The sequence below is a fragment of the Teleopsis dalmanni genome, chromosome 2 (genome assembly GCF_002237135.1).
Source record: "Teleopsis dalmanni isolate 2A chromosome 2, ASM223713v2, whole genome shotgun sequence".
NCBI classification, from domain to species: Eukaryota; Metazoa; Arthropoda; class Insecta; order Diptera; family Diopsidae; genus Teleopsis; species Teleopsis dalmanni.
In genome coordinates, this window is record NC_051847.1 from 174,405,126 (window position 1) to 174,420,662 (window position 15,537).

The following is a 15,537-nucleotide window of genomic DNA, read 5'->3' on the forward strand; positions in this document are numbered from 1 at the left end:
TTATAGGTGAGTTGGGTACGCGGATAGATCATGAAACTTCAACATATAATGATATAAAAGTCAATGAAAATATTGAAAGCAATGCCGAAGCAACGGATAACAAAAATGAGGATGATAGTAATGAAGAAGATGAAGATGTCGATGATGAGGAAGATGACGAAAGTGATGCAGATACTGATGATTTGAGTGATTTAAAACAAACTGATTCTGAAGAAGAAAGTGAAAGTATACAAACAAAAAAAAATCAAACTAAAAAAAGTTTAGATAGAGTTGCTGAAAATGGGGAAAGTGAAAAAATTAATCAACTTAAACAAAACTTGGAAGTCGACTTACCTTTTACCGTAGATATGCCTACTACATATAAACAATTTAGTACTTTAATCGGCAATCGGAAAGCTGCTGAGCAGGCTACTATAATCGAGCGTTTAATCAAATGCAATCATCCAAAACTAATTGGAGTTAATCGTGAGAATGTAGTCAAACTATTTGCTTTTTTGCTACAGTATATAAATGAAATGTTCGCCGACGCAACTCAGGACAACATAGCGACACAGTTCGCGATACTCGATAAATTAAATCCATATTTATATGATTTAGTGCACTTAAATCCAGAAAAAATGTCAGTTTTGTTGTTCAATGTTATTAAAGAAAAATACGACGAATTTCGTAAGAATTCTAAAGTTTTCCCGGGTTTGGAAACAGCAATTTTCTTAAAATTAGTATCAAATTTCTACTCAACATCGGATTTTCGACACTGTATAGTAACACCATGTTACATTATTATACAGCACATATTATCAAAAGCTCGTGTGCGTACATGCCAGGATATATCTATAGGCTTATTTTTAGTAACCATTGCATTGGAATTTTCTCAACATTCTAAACGTTTTTTACCTGCTGTTTTCAATTATCTACTTGGTATGCTCTATCTAAGCATACCAAAGCGACCGGTTGAAGTATTCAAAATACTACCACCATTTCAAAGTTCTGGACCAATGAGCATCATATTGGCTATACCGAATGATTTAAAAGATGAAAATATAACAGATGAAATGATGCTAAGCTTAGACTTGGTGACGACGACATTTTCAACTGAGTTTAAAATTCGTGCATTGAATACAACGCTTAAGTTAATAGAGGATGCCATAAATAATATAGGCGACACGATAGGATCAAACTATATAGCAGAGAAACTTTTAGAAATGTTAGAACGTCTACCGGTTAAATCATATCCTACTTTTGTTCATAAAAATTATGACTCGGCTATGGAAGCCGTAAAAGTAGTGGCTGGAAAGACTTTAACGAAAATTGTACCACCAGAGAAACGACCAAGAGCTTTACGTTTACTGGAACCACGTATTGAAACTGTATACGATGACAAGCGACGACCTAAGCTGTCTAAGGAAAAAGAAGAAAGAGCTAAGCTTATGCATAAACTTAGACGAGAAACCAAAGGTGCAATACGTGAGATACGTAGAGATACAGAATTCATACAAAATATGCGCATACGACAACAGATACAAAGGTGCGTTAAATTAATTATATTTGTCATTAAAAAATTAATATAAAATTATTTATTTTACAGTGATAAGGAACGTCATGAGAAAGTTAAACGCATTTATCAAGAAGCTTCTGTACAACAAAGCGAACTTAATGAGTTATCGCGTGCTAAGAAAAAGAAGAAATTTTAAATGTACTGAACTAGGGTTAATTAAGATATATGTTTATGAGATAATTTAAATGATTATCAACTATAGATAATTTGAAATGATCAGAATAGAAAGAATGGAGAGATAAAGGATGGTTTCGGACGTTCACGATATTAGTTTTTGGAATTACAAAACTAGTTTCTAATTTATATACTAATTAAAATTAGTATATTTTCATACTAACAATATAATTATGCATTCATATTATGTTATAATCCAAGCTCAATTCTGTTAGAGTATTTATAAAGTAATTATTAAATAATTATCCTAACTCAGATCTGAAGAATTTTCTCCAGTAAGTAACAGTTATTGTTAGTACTTTTGCATAAGCTGCAAATCTCTTGTCTCCAAATTCTATTAATTTAATTATATATTATATTTATATTAGAAAAAATATATTTGTATAAAATATATTTATATATATGTAATATATTTAAATGTAGTTTATTGTAAAAATATAAATATGTAAAAATATTAAATAGAAAATTTTATTTCAAAAAATTTATATATTATGTATTGGATATATAATCTATATGTTTTTATTTATTTATATAAATGTAACCTATTTAACTCTAAATAACATATATTCACACGACGCATAACAGAGAAAACTATTTCTTATTTTAACATATTAATTTTTAGTCAAGAAAATTATTTTTCTGAAATTTGTCGACAACGCAACGTTGCAGCTTCTACTGCTCCAGCAACAGCTGCGCGGAAACCTACAAAAAATATTTATGTAAATTAAAGCTTAAATTAAAATTGAAAAAAAAATAGCAAAAATTATACCTGATAATTCTAAATGTCTCAGACCAGCTGCAGTTGAACCAGCAGGACTCGTTACATTATCTTTCAACACACCAGGATGATCTGCAGTTTCTCGTACAAGATGACCCGATCCCATTACAGTTTGTGCAGCTAGTCTATAAGCTAAATCACGTGGTAAGCCCATATGTACACCGCCATCTGCTAAGGCTTCGATCATAACAAAAACATAAGCGGGTCCACTGCCACTTAAGGCAGTTATTGGGTCTAGTAAATTTTCATCAACTTGTTCACAAGTACCAATCGATTCGAGTAGTGCTTGTGTGATTTTTGCATCTGTATCAGTGGCTTTAGTTCCACGTACATAAACCGAACATCCAGATTGTACTAATGCGGGAGTATTAGGCATAACACGTACAACGCGAGAATTTTGCGAAAGTCCCTGTCATGTAAAATTAAAAGAAAATGTCAATTGATGTATATGTAAAGAGAACACTACAAGGCTAAATTTAAATTATAAATTTGATTTCAATCTGAGTGGAATCTTAATTTTATGTTAAAACAAATAGTATCGAAGGTCTATAAAATTCTAGGAGCTGATTTAAAACTTGAGATTGAGACACTTATATTTGGAATCGACACCCAGATGTAATGCTACGGTATATACTACTTTTTTTTCGTGTTACTATTATTAACTTGTGTGATCTCTTGGTATAGTTACCTTCAGTAATATGGATCTGTTTAGGTTTTCATTTTTTTGTCAACAGTTGCGTTTAATGCACACTTTATAAAGGTTTCTAAAATTTCCAAGTAGATACAATATTAAAATTAAACTCTATCATGAGTTACAATTATAAATCTAATAAAAAATATAATAATATGTAGTTCTGTAATAGAATGACAATATCTGTATGGAGCTCTTTGGAATTTTATTATATTACAATGTTTGTTCCTATTCGACCCTATGCCTTACTAGGGAAAACGGACATTTAAAAGAGAAGATAATGTCTGTTCAAAAAAATGTATTCGTTAGATTATTTAACTAAATAATAGTAGTCAATACATCTATTGAAAACGGAAAAGGGCTGCCAGTGGAGCAGAACTCTGAACCCATAGTAAATCCTTTTTTTTAGTGTTAAAACTAACCATTTTTAAATCAAACGCATTTAGTCTTTCTAATGAATGTAAGAAGCTCTCACATTGAGAAGTTCTTAATATCCATCGAAATCATAATCATCCGCCTTATTATTCTATTGCCTACCCAAAGCCGGATACTGGATACTATCAAAGCTGGCTAAAAGTTTGATCCTCTTTTAAATAGCAGTGATTTTTTGTCATTTCAGACAGATCCATTTTGTTGGAATAGGCGCGTAAGTTAATTTGTCCAATTTGTAAACAATATTAAATTTGTCTTACTTAGAAGAAACATTTTTTTGTATAAGGACTAAATTGCTCTTTAGTGTAGTTGATCATCTCGGGTTTTTTATCAGGTCACTAAGTCTTTTAATTAGTAAAGACATCTTATTGTATTAATCCAATTACTAATCAGGGATTGTATTAGATTCTAACTAATTCTACATTAAGTCTTTCGTTCAGTGAACTAACACTGAATATGACTGAAACAGTTCTAATGTATACACATTGTTATCAATTCCATTCTGATTTAGCAGCCACCAAAGCACTACACGCTAGTAGCTCGCTAGGAATATTGAAGAGAATTTTTAGAAAAATAATGCCTTGATTTACTGTTGAAGTATCTGAGTTAATTTAGAGGTAGGCGCATTTTATTCCTTTAGAAATATTTTACAAAAACGGAGACCCCAATAGTGTAATTCTTTGCTTGAAAAACAGTCTGTGAAAGTAGAAGTCTTATATTAGAACTAGTAACTTTAGGAGGCTCAAAGAAATGTATATTTGTATTTGGTTAACTTACACGATATTAATAATAAAATCACAACGATTTAAAAATAAAGTAGATAATTCTAGTAACACACTAAAAGTTAGTATTGGCTAGGGATCTTTAAAAAAAAAATCTCATTTAATTTAAAGGAAATCTTGGTGTGGAATAAAATTTCAATTCCAGAGGCTACATTTATACTTATTAAGTTTCATTTTTCACTTAATTTAAGACATTTTGATTTTTACCTGTTCCAGAGTTTTAAGTGTAACGCCCATCGCTACCGACACGAATAGTTTGTCATCACTTTTAGATTTTATCTCTGTTAACACTTTTGGAACAACTTGCGGTTTCACAGATATAAAAACAACATCAGATTTCTGCACAACAGGTATATTTTCCACTAAAGTTTCAACACCGATGTTCTGTAATATAGACATTTCTTATTAAGGGTTAGATAAGATATTATATATTAATTTGAACCTTAAATGAATCCAGTGAAACTTTATCTGCTGGATGTACACTAGCCATAATATTTTCAGCTTTTGTTAGACCTAAGAAATAGGTGATATACTCATATATAAACTGAAGAAAACTATATTCATTTTATTACCAGCAGCTATAAAGCCCTTGGCCATAGCTTGCGCAATTTTTCCACCTCCCAAAAAACCAATTCGTCCGATTTGATTCATTTTATTTCTTATACTTTTGGCTTGTTAGTGTTTTTACTTCGGACACCAATTGATCACTAATGCAGTCTTTGAACTCATGTCTCGAATACAACATGAAACGTAGTACTTCGTAGTCTAGATAAGCCTTTGCTTCTCGTAGAACCATCAGCACTTTACAGCAAAGCTATCGGGGCATGTGAATTATGTCGATTGTGCTTGTATTGTGTTGGCTGCGTGAAGAGCGAACCGCATCTTATCAGTTACAACTGTTTTTTTTTTATTTGTTGACTGGAAAAATATCAATTTAAATTCAATACATTTTGTAAACATTGTGATAAGGAATCAAAATCGAAACTTTGATGAATGACGTAAAGAAAGGTGTTTTCAGTTCAATTTTTCATGCTTTCTGTATGTAAATAATCGCTTGCTAATTTGGGTCACTGAAATGAGATAAGTGCATCAGAGTCCAAATTTGCTGCATTCAAATTAATAAATATAAAAATTTTAATCTATCTAAAGAACGCCTACAACGGCATTATAATAAAATAATCTTAAAAATAATGAAACAAATTCTTCCTTGATTCGTCTAGAAGGTCTGCAATAGATAAGGTAAAGGTTACATTGACGATTTGCTACTGCCATTAGACATAGAGAGAACACGCAAGATTTTCTGAGTATAACCAGTAAAGTAGTTCACAATATTAACTGGATCCTAATGCAAAATGTGTGCCAATAACTTGCTGAGATTGAGGGAATTAAGCAATACGAGATTCAAAAATATAAAGCTTCGCTTTCTACAATTCCGTCGCTGCAATTTGTATTTTGGACCAGGCATAGAGAGAGAACTTCAAATATTAAATTATTATTTGTCTCTCATATCTATCTATGTTTCTAAATTATTAAATTCATTTAAGCTTGCCATATGTAGTAATGGAAGATCGTAATTAAACTTACTGTTAGCTGAAGATAAAGTTGTCCCTATTTTCAGACCACTGCCTGAAATGGCGTAAAGTTTACATAAACAAACAAAAAACATAAAAATGTGAAAGATTGCGATATTCTTATAGTAATCTTTATTTATCATAACATATTCTATATTCTTACGGCGAATTCAATAGCATATATGTTTTACAATTTGATAAAAACATCAGTTTTAGAATATTCTACAATTGTTCTGGCAGAGCAAGTAACTTATACATGATACTATATACTACACTGACCTAAGTTTGAATTAAGTCAGCAAACTAAGGTTTGTATTGAGACTTAAAATACAACTATGACATCTGTCCTGTCTTATAGATATTTTTGACTAGAAGCAAGGGACATTATATTGGCAAGATTGTTAATACAATATGTCTTAGCAAATTTAAATTTTTATAAAAAAGCACTTATATTTATATATACATATGTATATATATCAGGATCGCATTAAAAAATATATTAGTAATATCAATTAAAAAAAAAAAGAAAGACAACCAACTGAGAAAAATCTAAATGCCGTGAAAAATTGATAAAATAAATTATATATTCTAATATATAATATATTCCTTATACAAATATAACTCTTTGTTTTTATAAACTATTTTCGAAGTTAAAAATATATTATTCTGACAAAATGAACATAACGCAGTAACCATACGTTATAGTTATAATAATAATAATAATTTATTATTAACAAACTAGCATTGATTTACATGCTATATCAGTTTACATATATATAAATTATAGTCTTCATATATTTAAATATAAAATTGTAAAAAATTGAAAAAATTGTAAAATCAGTAAAAATAAACTAGTATCAGCTTTTTTGAAGTTAAGTCTTGTTTTTTTAACTAGAATTAGTGTGTAAAATATTCTATTATAAGTTTTTTTTGTTAAAATTAATACACATAGTACAAAATTAGACTAGAGAGGTAAATACAATAAAGTTGGTAACATATGTAAATAATATTTTTCGATTTTTGTATTTCTCGACAAACATTTAAATATCACTTATCGTTTTAGTGTTCAAAATATAATATTATGTTATTCTCTCATAAAATAGAAGAATAACATAACATAAATAAATTCTTTTCAATATCATGCTCGAAATAATTTAATAGCGGTATTCAGACGATGTTCGGTAAAGCGGTAATTAGTTTAGTAATAAAATGATAAATATCTGAATGTATTTTTTTAACAGACTAATTATAAGCTAATAGACTAATTATTAATATCCATTTCACAAGGAAAATTGAAAAATTTTATATATATGTATAAATTTATTTCAATTTTTATTGCGAAATTAATGTTAGTAGATTTTAGGTAAAGTTATTAAATAAAACTACTAAAACAGCTTATTTTCAAAAAAAAATTCCAAGAAAATTCTCAAAAAAAAATTAAAATTCCAGTTAAAGTTACTCCATTATTTAATTTTATGTTTCTATTAATATTTCTATATTTATCACAATTTCAAAAACTTCTTATATTAAATTAAATATAAATTTTCTATAATACTTTTCAGAAATTTTTCAAATAAGCAAGAAATATTTAAAAAACTAAGTGGAAAAACGAAATTTAAAATTACAGTAAGACTTCTTCGATTACTTAATATTTTATTTTTTTCAATATTTCTATCTTTATTACATTTTCAAACTTTTCAAATTTTAAATTAAATTTACATTTTCTATAACATTTCATAGAAAATGAAATTGCATTTCAAAAAAAAAAAAAACAGTTTCAGCTGTTTCGCGTTGTACAAAAACAAATCCAAACACGTTTGAATATTTCTAATATATTGTTTAATGGCGTTTTCGATTTGTAAATCTGAATTCGATTTAGATTTACTCTCTATCTATCAAATTTTGTTGCCAATTAAACATTTTTATAACGTTTTCGATTGTTAAATCTTGAGTGAATCTCGATTTACTCTGGATCTATTAGGTTTTGTTGTTCAATCGAACATTTTTTAGAATAATCTAATATTTTTTTGATAGTCTTGAAACGAAGTCAAAAATTTAGGGAAATTTCCAATGTGACTATTTGAAATATAAATTTTAAGCAAAAGATAAAGTTGAGATAACGAAAAAGAGATATTTTTTTTAAATAAATGTCAGTGACAGTTGACTTTAATAAAACCGGGAAAACATTTTGAAAGTAGCGCAAATTTTTAAGTTTGATTATAGAGACAAATAAATAAAATAGAGTGAAAAATGTTAATTCACATTTATAGTTACAATAATCAACCTTTAAAATTTCCCAGATAAAAATGGTGTTTGCACCACGTAATTAACATTCGATTTGTAAACAAAAAATATATAATTTTCTTAACTTGTGTCAGTATGAACACTTTTCAAATTAATTATTTTCATTCAAACGAAATAAAGGAAATTTGGTTGCCTTAACACAGTATTATACATTCCGCTAGATATTCCCAATCAAAAATGAAAATTGTACTTAAAGTGAATTTCAATTAAACGGCATAAATGTGTATAGTCAAACGAATTTAAAGTTATCACGCCAGAATGAAAACTTATAACAACCCTGTTCATTTATCAACTTAATCTCTTTGTTATCGATAGCAGCTCATATGCATTTATAATAAGAAGGCAGTAATAAGGGTCGAGTTATTTTAATTTAGGAAGTTATGCTTATCATATCAATCTGTGTTTGTTATTATTACTTAGACAGTAATAAAGTCAATGGGAATAAAAAGAATTTAAATCATTGAACTAAATTGCAACATTTTGTGCTAACATAAAAAACAACAAATCGTGTAAAAACACATCATTGTTTTGTGCTAAGCAAATTTTGACTTAAGGTTTTGTTTAGCGAAGTGACGTAGAAAGAAAGTGTCAAAAATTGGATTAATATTGTCAACAAATAATTTTGTTAATTTATTTTACATCGACAAACAACACATTTTTGGTAAGGGACTTGTGTTATTGGTGTTGTAATAAAATTTATTAAAACCTTAACTAATTAGGTAATTTCAAGTGAACACATCTGCCGACTTCACAATAATAACATAAGTGAAATAAAAAAAAATGAAAAACTTTGTGATTTAAGTTTATTAAAAAACCGTAGTTTTTTTTGTTTAAACATTATTGTTTAAATAAAAAAAACTTAAAATTTACTTGCGAATACTCTAATTGACCTTGTAAAGTTGTAAAAATTGACAATTAATTTGTAAAGAGAAAAAGTGTGCGTGTGTGTGTGTTTTAATTTTTATGCAAAATTTGATAGCAACAACAACAACAATGATGTAAATAAATTTAATTCAAATGCGTGTTTTTTTTTGTTTTTCCACTTTTTGTTTGCAGTCTGTAAAATTAATTAAGTATTCAGTAATGGAAGTTAAGAAAATTTCGTCTACTGGCGGTCGTAAGCAACCAACTGCTATATCTCGCATGAAACAGGATTATATGCGTCTTAAGCGTGATCCTTTGCCTTACATCACAGCCGAGCCTTTGCCCAATAATTTGCTAGAGTGGCATTACTGTGTCAAAGGACCAGAGGACACACCATATCAAGGTGGTTATTACCATGGCACATTGCTGTTTCCCCGTGAGTTTCCTTTCAAGCCGCCTTCCATATTTATGATCACACCAAATGGTCGTTTCAGAACAAACACAAGGTTATGCTTAAGTATTTCAGGTATATTTGAATATTTCAATTATAATATAAGTAATAAAATAAATAGTATAAATAAATTACTTTTTTTATTATAGATTACCATCCTGATACCTGGAACCCTACTTGGTGTGTCGGCACAATATTAACAGGACTCCTAAGCTTTATGGTAATTAAAATAAGACATTATTAGATATATCTGTATACGATTAAAGGTATTTGTCTTTACCACCAACACAAACAAATATAGTATAGTTTCTTGACAATCTTCATAAGGTCTTTTATAATTCTTGCTGAAACAGTTCACTAAAGTATCTCAATGCAGAAAGTGCTACTTTCAAACTTATATATATATCAATGATTGAGAATTATTATTTCACTGGATAGTATTACCTATATACCTAAGAGTGTAAGGAAATTAAATTATATTTTTAAAGACCTAATATATACCATTTTCACAAGACTGTATAGTTCAATAACGTTTTTATAAGTTTTTTTAGGGTATTTTGTTTAGATAAGGGATAGAATAAGTGCATAATCGTCAACTTGAGCGACTGATATATATTTATATAAATGCATATACTATTAACATTTTCTTAAAATATAAATTCAATTTAAGTGGAGATATATTTAAGAAATTTTTTGAAATTATTGTTCCAGTTTAATTTTATAAACATATTTCAATATTATTGCTTTGTCTTTGTTTATGCTTATTTCGTAGACGTAAACAAAAATCTGAGTAATAATAATTTTTATTGGATTTTGTTAGCAAAATAATTGCTTTTTTTTCTAAGCACGTCTTAAATCTGTTTTCTGTTTATATTAAAACACTACAATATCTTTATTAGTATTAAGTTTCTGAGTTAATAATGAGTTGTTGATTCATTCTTATAAACAAATGTCTATATATATATATATATATATATATATACAAAGAATTTATTTTATAGTGAATTCAATTTGAAAAATTAATAGCTTAACTAAAAAATTCTTTAGCATTTTGCAATTGCATTGGAACACATTTATTTTTAGTTAAGTTATTTTAGTTATGTAAAAGATAAATAATTTTTCTAGATATATAATATTATACAAATGAGAATTGAGCAAACTGTTTTAATTCACTTAACATTTGTTTTTATATCTATGAAATTGCAAACTTCCAATAAGTAGAGTTTTTGCCATTTTTAATGGCAAGAACTCTATCTATGAAAACTATATCTATGAAATTTTTAATAATCAAATTAAAATTTGATTATTTTGTTATTGTTATTGTTTTAGAAAACTTGATTAGCATATGATGGCATGAAAAAGGAATGATTCTTTTCACTACAGGTAGTTTGGATCATTATCTTTGTATTCGTGTCTATAATATTCTATATGTGAGGATCTATTCTATACTATAGTTAACTATAAACTATGTTAATAATATAGAGTAATTTTAGTTCACCCTGAAGAAGAAGTCAAACGAACTTCAAAGCGATAATTATATAGACTATACATATAATAAAATAATAATATAAGAATAAAAACTAATCTATAAGCTTTTATTTTATCAATTGAAAATATATTGATAATATTTAATACCAAGTTTAAGACATAGTATAAGCCCAGTAGAAATCTTTTATTATTTGATCGATATAGCAGTTTATTTACACTTATTTTGGTTTCATTTTACAGAACCCCTTACACAGCATAGTTGCTAATACGACGGGACAAGAACCCGGTTTAAAAGGATATGACTGACCTTTAAGTCAAGAGCTATTCTAACTTACTTTAGAAATTATATATTTAATTTGTATTTATATGTGTTTAAGCAATATTAAGATTTATTAACTTATGGTTAGTCTCTAGGGAATGGAAAAAACTGAATTTGCAGACTATTAGCTTAATAGTGTAGATCAACGTCAAACAAAGCAATTTTTTATCCTTGCAAAGAGAATAATATATCAAATATATCAAAAATTATTACTTCAATAGTTAACTTCTCATGGTCTGCTATAAGAAGTTAAATAAACAGATAATGACTTCAGTAATTATTACAGAATCTTGTTAAAAGATAAAAGTCTGCTAATATCCTTAAAATAAATAATAAACTAAAAGTAAACAGGTAGCCAAGGTTTAAATACCAGCTTTTCGATTTATATCTTTAATAGACCTCTATTTATAAAAATAACTCGATTCTGTGTTCAATCTGTAAGTTCTCAGTGTCTGTTGTTGGAATCTATAAAGAAACCCCACTAGAAGGCAAAGTCAGCACATCATATTGTGTACAAATTGGGATATAATTTATGAAGAATAACTGGATAATGGTTAAATGGAATGGTTAGAAAGTTGTTGAAAGTTGGGATTGAGTTAAAAATTTATCAAGCAGCAGGAATATTATGTTTCGTTAGATTGGATCCAGACGTCAAATGGTTTCAAAAGTACTATTTTTATAAATTTTATAATTTCTGGAATCACTGTTTTTTTTTATTATACGTGACCTAAATCTACATCGATAAGAAGCTTTTTCGTGTTATTCAGTTATATGATATTCGTTTCGTCATGCATAGTAAGTGTATTAAATGAACTTTGCACGATCAAGATATACTTCTACCAGTTTGATAGAATTGAAGAAGCAACAATATTGCTAAACAATTATTAACATACGTTTTTTTTGGTGTGATATCATGCAATAGTTTTATTAAAAATATAATGTTAATGTTAATTCTCTCCACAAATTACTAATATATTATTTTTAAATTATAGATTGAAACAACACCTACACTTGGGGCAATCGAATCTTCAACTTATGAGAAACAGCAATATGCTAAGAAATCGTTGGCATTTAATTTGAAGAACGAGCACTTTCGTGAACTGTTTCCTGAGATTTGTGATGAAATAACGAAAAGATTGCAAAAACATCAACCAGCCACCACAGGTGCTGCTGCAACGATCACAAATGGAACAGTTACCAATAATAACGATGCTGAATCTGACAAAGATTTGATTGTTGCAAATGTCGCTAATGGTGAACTTGTCAATAAAAACGCCCACAATGTCGACAACGAAAACAAAGCTAACGCCGGTACGAAAGGTTTTTTCCATACATATATTAATTGGCAAACAATTTATTCAAATTTAGTTATAGTTATTAGTTTTTGTATATTCGCATTAATTGTGAATTATGTTCTTAAGAATCTAAATCAGGAATAGGATTACGTTTTTCTATAACTATCTAGGATTACGTTGTTCCATATAACTATCAGAATGTTCTACTAAACTAAATTCATATGTGAGATAATCCTACACGCTTATAATATATTTACAATTATTTTCAATAAAATTTCATAAAAGCTGAATACAATAAATTATTCGTATTATGTATTATGTATAATATATATAACATATATTATATATATATGTAAATATATTTACATATGTTAGCATTATTATTATTTTGTAAATATCTTAAAAATAAAAATAAACAATTTCTGTTTTATATTATTTTGTTACACAAAAACAAAGATGAAAAATATTTATATTATATTTTAATTAAATTTTATTATTAAATAAAATAAAATAAATTATTTATAAGAGCAAATATATTTGTATGTAAAATATGATTATACGTCAATTTTGGAGATAAATTTAAAAAATATAAAAATGAATTTCTTTATGTAATGGGTAAATAGCAAATGATTGTGGTTGTAAAGTTAGCACAAGTGCACACCACTTGAATTTCGTTCAAATAAATGTCATGATTAGTATATTAACTGAAACGGGTATCCCCACCATGGTATAGTTTTCCAATCAAAGTCGATTATTTTAATATTTAGAGTAAATGCTACTGCAGCAATTACGGGTCTAGCAAAGTCACTACGAGGTGGAATATCTTAAAACAAGAAGACTAAAACAAGAAGGGTAACGCAATGAACACATAGGCCATCATCCAAAGAGTCGCTCGCAGACTTGTCCAGCATGAATCTACCTATGTGTCAGAATACCTGACATTGATAAATAAAATTACTTACTGTGTAAAAGAATATTACTTGAACCTTCGATAATAATTCTTCACCTTACGATAATATTACTTGAACTACTACTTGACCTTACGATATTACTTGAATTTACGATATATGTTCATAATGTAAATATAGGAATTAATTTCTTTTAAGAATTGCTTTACTTTATCAATGGGTTCAGTTTAAGTTGAAATCGTAAATACCCAAATATAAGATTTTCGTTTAATAAATGCAATCAGCTTTAGAATGTTTTTAAAGATGGAGTACCAATCTCCATCGCAATTAAATGGAGCTATTATGATTACAAATATTAGGAATCGGTAACGAAATACAATATTTCTTGAGATTAAATCCAATAAAGAAACCTGTTAAAACCACTAATTTTGAAATGTCTGATATTGAAATGTCTAATAGAGAAAACATTGATATAGGATACGAGCTATATCTGTTACAATCAATATCTTCAAGGTATCTGATACTGAAGATGGCAGAGACATTGCTCTGTATGAAAACAATTAATTAGTCACGTCTATGACTTATTTAATTAATTAGGTATTTTAAGCTGAATATTTAAAAAAGTTCAATTAAAAAAATGCTAGTTCATAGAAAAAGCATTATCTTTACTAGTTCTTATATTAATGGGGGGTGTAATATAGTTTGTAAAATTGCAAAATTTTAGGTTAATAAGTAGGTTTACTCTACTTTATCACTATGTATTTTAAATTTAAATTAAATTAAATTTAATTTAAATTTAAGACAATCTTACACAACAATTTGAAACTATATGTTAATGGGACCAAGATCAGAACTAAGTGCTAGATCTGTGTCTTTATTGGAGCTTAAACATAAATGTAGAGTATTCATAACAGAATAGTTTGCTTTGCTAAGCAGTATGCAAATCAGTTAATTGGGAGTTAGAACTTTAAAGCTAGTATTATTATTATTATTTCTTCGGTGTATTTAGGTAAAGCCACCGCTCTTAGTAAGACCATAGGGCGGAGACGAAGTTTTTCTATAATTGTCTATCAAGAGGTAGTAATAAAGCTAGTGTACAGCTATATTAATTAGGAAAAAAATGTTAAAAGTTATTTCGCATTGGAAGTTGTAGTTCATCGATATTTGACCATCATCCAAATATCAATAGTAACACAACAGATAATATTTAGTGAAATTCAATGCTTAGTTGATTCAAAATTTGTTTGGTAATCAGTTGGCTTTGGTTACGAATAGGTCAGAAAACGCTGTTTAAACAAATTCAAAGAAGAAAGCGAAGCTGGGTTGTTTATACGTTAGGAACAGATCATATCAGAACATATTAGAACTGCATTAAGATAAACTCCACAAGAATCAAGAATATTTCCTAGATTTTCGATCCAAAAACCAAGTTTTTGGGCGACTCAAGGAGGTGTACGGTTTGATGTGAGTTATGGAAGCAATATGAGACGGTTCAATTCTGAGACGGACCGAGTTTGCTGAAAACATCAAATTAAAGCCCTATTCTCCCTAAGAGGGGTCTATTTTGGTCTTTATATTTTGATACAGACGTTTATCATTGATATGTGGAAAGTACATCACCTTAATAGCAAGACAGTTGTTAATGCAATTTATTCTAAAATAAGTTGACTTATTAGTTTGACCAAAATAAGGACTTTAATATTTTTGTGTGATGAGCAGTAAAAATGCAATCAAATGTCATTAAAGCTAACACATTAAAAATGTAATTCGAAACTAATTACAAACAAAAAACTGTTAATTTGGTATTAAAATTTTTGTTGACAAAATAACGAGGAAGTAACGAAGTTGCATCAAAAGTTTGACCAAAATTTGTTTTCCACTTTTTGGGATTCTAACTTTTCGGAGAGTTTTTGTTTGTACTGCTG

At 28.0% G+C, this 15,537-nt stretch overlaps 3 protein-coding genes across 4 annotated transcripts in view; 2 read left to right on the forward strand and 1 right to left on the reverse strand.

Annotated features, from left to right (window-relative positions):
* Positions 1-2,048, forward strand: part of LOC119676207 (nucleolar protein 14 homolog) — a 4,045-nt gene extending 1,997 nt beyond the window's left edge. Inside the window, exons 2-3 of the mRNA XM_038087442.1 lie at positions 7-1,525; positions 1,586-2,048. Coding sequence (XP_037943370.1) covers positions 7-1,525; positions 1,586-1,691 — 1,625 coding nt within the window. The 3' untranslated portion in view covers positions 1,692-2,048. The remainder of the gene's footprint in view (positions 1-6; positions 1,526-1,585) is intronic.
* Positions 2,049-2,230: 182 nt separating this feature from the next.
* Positions 2,231-5,214, reverse strand: LOC119685911 (pyrroline-5-carboxylate reductase-like). The gene is made up of 5 exons (XM_038100318.1): positions 4,985-5,214; positions 4,855-4,925; positions 4,620-4,796; positions 2,499-2,916; positions 2,231-2,431 (listed from the first exon to the last, which is right to left on the reverse strand). The coding sequence occupies exons 1-5, from the start codon at positions 5,061-5,063 to the stop codon at positions 2,361-2,363; spliced, it is 816 nt and encodes a 271-aa protein (XP_037956246.1). The 5' UTR covers positions 5,064-5,214; the 3' UTR covers positions 2,231-2,360.
* Positions 5,215-7,576: 2,362 nt separating this feature from the next.
* On the forward strand, positions 7,577-12,910 carry LOC119684139 (ubiquitin-conjugating enzyme E2 J2-like). 2 transcript variants are annotated; one of them, XM_038098102.1, is made up of 4 exons: positions 7,577-7,609; positions 9,344-9,677; positions 9,752-9,822; positions 12,402-12,910. In XM_038098102.1, the coding sequence occupies exons 2-4, from the start codon at positions 9,371-9,373 to the stop codon at positions 12,846-12,848; spliced, it is 825 nt and encodes a 274-aa protein (XP_037954030.1). In that variant the 5' UTR covers positions 7,577-7,609; positions 9,344-9,370; the 3' UTR covers positions 12,849-12,910. The 2 variants fall into 2 exon arrangements, with proteins under 2 accessions (XP_037954030.1, XP_037954029.1); XM_038098101.1 differs by lacking the exon at positions 7,577-7,609 and adding an exon at positions 8,578-8,948.
* The last annotated feature ends 2,627 nt before the right edge of the window (positions 12,911-15,537 follow it).

Coding starts and splice junctions, on each gene's coding strand:
- LOC119685911 (XM_038100318.1), bottom strand. CDS start 5,063: ATGAATCAAATCGGACGAATTGGTTTTTTGGGAGGTGGAAAAATTGCG. Junction 4,797..4,854: donor TTTCACTGGATTCATTTAAG/GTTCAAATTAAT, acceptor TCTATATTACAG/AACATCGGTGTTGAAACTTT. Junction 2,432..2,498: donor GAGACATTTAGAATTATCAG/GTATAATTTTTG, acceptor TATTTTTTGTAG/GTTTCCGCGCAGCTGTTGCT.
- LOC119684139 (XM_038098102.1), top strand. CDS start 9,371: ATGGAAGTTAAGAAAATTTCGTCTACTGGCGGTCGTAAGCAACCAACT. Junction 9,678..9,751: donor GTTATGCTTAAGTATTTCAG/GTATATTTGAAT, acceptor TTTTTATTATAG/ATTACCATCCTGATACCTGG. Junction 9,823..12,401: donor CAGGACTCCTAAGCTTTATG/GTAATTAAAATA, acceptor TTTAAATTATAG/ATTGAAACAACACCTACACT.